Raw genomic sequence first — 4,874 nt, 5'->3', positions numbered from 1 at the left:
ACTACTCAAATTAAATTTAGACTTAAATGCACTTTTGAATCTCTTAATTTGAGTGTTTTAAATTATTGATCTCCTTATTACAAAATTAGTCATTTTGATCCTTAATTTTTCTTTCGTTGGAATTTTTATGATCTTCCTCCAATTTTACTTATCTGTTGAGTCTGACTTTTTTAAAATTAAAAAATCTTTTAATTAAAAAAATATTTAAAAGATCCATTTTTTTATAATTAATTTTTATCTTATGAATTTTAATTTTGATTACCATCCAAATCAAGTTATATTTTTTATTAATATTATAATAATCTTTTGCTTTTAATTTTGTGCTTAAAAGATTCCTTTTTCAATGAACTTTTCTTTTGCTTTTTCAGAAACATGTCATTCTTCTTCAACAAATGTTCAATCTTCTTGCTCACTCATTTACATTTTACATCAATTCTAATTCGTTGTAGAAAGAGATATAAAAATCAATATGAGTTCTTTGTCATCCATTCTAGTTTTCTAAATTCTTTTTTCATATCTAATTTTAAAATCTCATATGTTTGATTCAAATGACTAAGAATTGATGTTTAATTAAAAAATATTTTTAATATTTTCTTAATTAAAATATTCATTTGAATTTAAAAAAATTACGAATTGATGATCTGGATTTAAAGTCAAGATGTCAACTAAGATTACACATAAGTAAAATTAGAGGGGCCACAAAAATTTAAAGGTCATCAAAATTAAAGAATCAAAATAAATTATTTTATAATAGAAAGATCAATTATTTAAAACTTTTAAATTAAAGGGACAAAAAATGCATTTAAATTTAATACTTCACAAAATTATTGTGTTATTTTAACATCAACATTTGATTTAAAAAAATGAAACTCTGACCATAAATCTTTAAAATATTACTCTATCTTCACTTGAATATTTAAAATATATTATAAATATAAGTAGTGCTTAAATGTTAATTATTATTTTAAACTAATTCATAGACTAAATTAATTTTTTTAACTGTTCTATTTTTTATAAAAAATGTTATTATTTTCAAGAAAGGCTCATCTAAAATTTGGATTTAGAACTTAAAAAAATACTTGAGCAAGCCCTTTTGATATGTTGAGTTATAAAAGATGAATCCTTCCTATAAATTAGTTTGAAAGAATTGAATGAGACTTTTATTGTACTCAATAAACAAACATACATAAAGAGATAATTAAAAAGTTTTGAAATTTGCTATTTCTACTAAGAAACATGTAAAAAAAAAAATATCTTCCATCCATAAGCTACGATTTGTAGCTTATAAAAAAATTAACAAAATTTGAACTTAAAATAAAACTACTACTAATGGTGCAGGTTATAGTAGCCTATAAATCAACTGCAAAATAACAAATTTAGATGAAATATATGTCGTCCAAGGATACGCGACTATTATCGAAGAATCCTTCTTTTAGAGACAACATCTGATTATAGAAGCAATCGTCATTTGAATCCAAAGTTTCTGGATCTGTATAGAATTTCTCAGTTTCCGGCATCTGAGTGATTAGTTGACTATGACATGCAATTGGATCCAAAGGATTGTTCATAGATTGTGATTCCGTTTTTATATCTGCACCTCCGACCGAATCAAAAGTATCGTTCAGAGATTGTGTTTTCACATCTGCAATTCCAACCGAAGAGTGGTTTCTAAATGCTTCTAAATTATGTGTCAAAGGTTGATTGCTTGCGATGCAAGAAAGGGAACTTCTATTTGCATTTGTCAATGGATGATTGCTTGGGATGCAAGAAACGGAACTGCTAATTGCATTATATGTTAATGGATGATTTCTTGGGATGCAAGAAACGAAACTGCTATTTGCATTATTCACTGCAACTTTACAGCCTTGAAAGCTAGAAGAACTTGTATAACCAGTTAGATAATTATTTTGCGGATACCGATTCGCCCCAATTGATGTTCGAAAGTTCGGTAAATAACACGGCCTTTCATTTGCAGAAGCCACTGGCATCTGGAAACAGTTAATGTTGTTCTGTGACTGAAACGACGGCCCCGACGAATAACTCATCCTTCTACCGTTCAATCCAGATGGCGAGTTTAGCCGACAAACTAAATGACTAGATGCATACGATGGTAATGCGAATGCGCTGCTTTCGAACCTTCTTCCATAAGGACTAGTAGAATCTAATGTAGCATCATTTATCAGGTATTTATCCGATCTTTTAAGATTCAATCTGAATTTCTGCAAAAATCGATAGAAAAAATCGGTGACAAAATATTTTAACCCTAAACTAGTCTGAATTTTTTCGACAGAGAAAAAATTTCAAAAATTCGAATCTATACCTGCAAATGACTAGCTACATTTTCCCGCGTAAGCCCTTCAACATTCATCAACTCGAGTATTTTCTTAGGATAAGCCTCTGCAATAACGGTTAAAGAAACTACATATTAAGATCAACCACATTCATAAACTTATCAAGATAAAAAATTTGACATAAACTTACTGTCAAGGCCTAGTTGATTCACCGCGACAACAAATTTCTTATGCAACTCAGTATCCCAAACGAAACGAGGCTTTTTCTCGATAGATCCATCCGTATCATTATCTTCCTCTGAATCACTTCGATTTTTTCTCTTTTCTCCTACAATTTGATTCTTGTCCGCGTCATTTTCATCAGACACGGTATCTTGACTACAAACCCTAATAACATTATCAATTTTCTCATCCTCGTTATTCGTATCAGAAACCTTTTTCTCCGCATTATTGTCACGATCTTTTCCATCAATCTTCTTTCTCACTACATGTTGCCATATTGTCTTCACCTCTTCCATTCGAATCGGTTTCAATATATAATCACTAGCACCGTTCATCACACCTTTCATCACGCTTTTCGTATCACCATTCCCCGACAACACTATCAATCACATACACATAAAATAATCACTCACATGAACATAAAAAGTCGAAAAGTCATACATGTTAACGATGAACTTACTGATAAAAGGTAGATCCATCTCGAGTCCAACTTTCTTAAGAAGCTTAAATCCGTCCATCTCCGGCATGTTAACGTCGCAAATAACCAAATCAAACCTATCTTTATTTTCCCTCAAAATTTCCAATGCTTTCACCGATTCTGTAGTTGTAGTAACTGCAACAACCAACAATCATAACGTCAATAAAACAGTAATCTTTAACGCGATAAGACGAAGAACAACGATAAAGAACCTTTATAGTTGCATTTGAGAAGCATTTTCTCCAACATATTCAAGCAAACTCGATTATCATCAACAGCAAGAACATGCATACCGATAGGAAAAAGTTCACCAACCAAAGGATTCTCCATAGCCATGATGATGAACAAGATTGAAACGAAACAAAACAAAGACAGAAAATAAGTTGAGAAATTTTGTTTCTTAAAAGTGAACGAGTTTGGTTCTTGTATCAAATTAATAGTATTGGAAGCATTTATGGAAATAGATTATTTTATGATTTGATATATGATACTTTCCATAATTATTTATTAGTTAATTTTCAAGTAATGATTATTAATATTTAATACTACCAAAAAAAAAAAAGAGTTCCGAGTTTAGCTCAATCACATGAGATAAATATACTTAATGCATGTTTAGGTTTAATAAGGCATTTATGGACATTAATTGCGATACTTTTTATTTATTTTTTTATGTAATAATTATTGTAGTTTTTGCACCATCTCATTATCTATCACTCCGAAACTTACTACTAGTAATTACTATGATAGAATTTTTTTTTAGTTACCATATTTATGTTATTAGATTTATTTTTAAAAAATTAGTTGAAATAAAATAGTTCAAATTTAATCCAAAAAAAAACTTTCAATATCATAATAATTATCGAAAATAATATCCTTCAAATATTTGATTTCCCTACATTTAAAAGTAATATATTTTACTTGAACAAAAGTACGTATTTTATGTCAATGTAAAATTTTTTACACAATCGATTCATCACCAGCATCCACTTACATTATTTTATAGAGTTTTAAAATAAAAATCAAATTTATTTTAATATCCAACGACTAAGATTAACTGACGGTATAAAATCATTTTACACTATCAGTGTATTTCAATTAAATCCAAAATCCCAAAAAATAAGTATAAACCATAAACCTCGCTGAAATGTAAATATATTATTTTAATTGAATTGTGTAGTCTATTAAATAAAATCTAATCCCTAAAAGTATATTGAATCTTTTATATTATTTTCTTATAATTTGGTCCTAAAATATGTATAACTCTTCAATCTCCTAAACAATTTCCGGTTTTTATGCAAAATAATAGTATGATTTTAAATATTCTCTTGCGCTTTTTATAAAAATAATTTAGGTGTATTTTAGTATTAGTGTTCCCCTCAATGAAAACTTTAGGTTTATTTATTTCACCCTATTATATGACATTAAAACTTTAGGTGTATTTATTCATAGAGATCGATCATTTATTTAACCCTATGACATTAAAACAATTAGGTGTATTTTAGTAGTGTTCCCCTCTATTAATCAAGCTTGGAGAACATTAACTAATATTCTATGTAGACTTATTTATAAGCAGACGTTTTCATATATATATATATATATATATATATATATATATATATATATATATATATATATATATATATATAATTCAAGTGTTTATCAATGATGAAGTTAATTTTTAGTTCATTAAAGAGAATTATTAAAATACAATGTGATTCTATCCGATTTGACGAATTAATCTTTGCAATTATACCCAACGAATATTTGATTTTAAAAAAAAAAAAAAAGATATATATATATATATATATATATATATATATATATATATATATATATATATATATATATATATATATATATATATATATATATATATATATATA

General features: G+C 27.2%; 1 protein-coding gene across 1 annotated transcript; it reads right to left on the bottom strand.

The window, feature by feature from the left end:
* Positions 1-1,376: 1,376 nt before the first annotated feature.
* LOC127135756 (two-component response regulator ORR24) lies at positions 1,377-3,327 on the bottom strand. The gene is made up of 5 exons (XM_051062396.1): positions 3,204-3,327; positions 2,974-3,126; positions 2,482-2,892; positions 2,321-2,397; positions 1,377-2,219 (listed from the first exon to the last, which is right to left on the bottom strand). Exons 1-5 carry the CDS (start codon positions 3,325-3,327, stop codon positions 1,377-1,379), a joined length of 1,608 nt encoding a protein of 535 aa, XP_050918353.1.
* Positions 3,328-4,874: the final 1,547 nt, after the last annotated feature.

This window comes from Lathyrus oleraceus, chromosome 4 (assembly GCF_024323335.1).
Source record: "Lathyrus oleraceus cultivar Zhongwan6 chromosome 4, CAAS_Psat_ZW6_1.0, whole genome shotgun sequence".
Lineage (NCBI taxonomy): Eukaryota > Viridiplantae > Streptophyta > Magnoliopsida > Fabales > Fabaceae > Lathyrus > Lathyrus oleraceus.
This window is presented reverse-complemented; position numbering and strand designations above follow the sequence as displayed.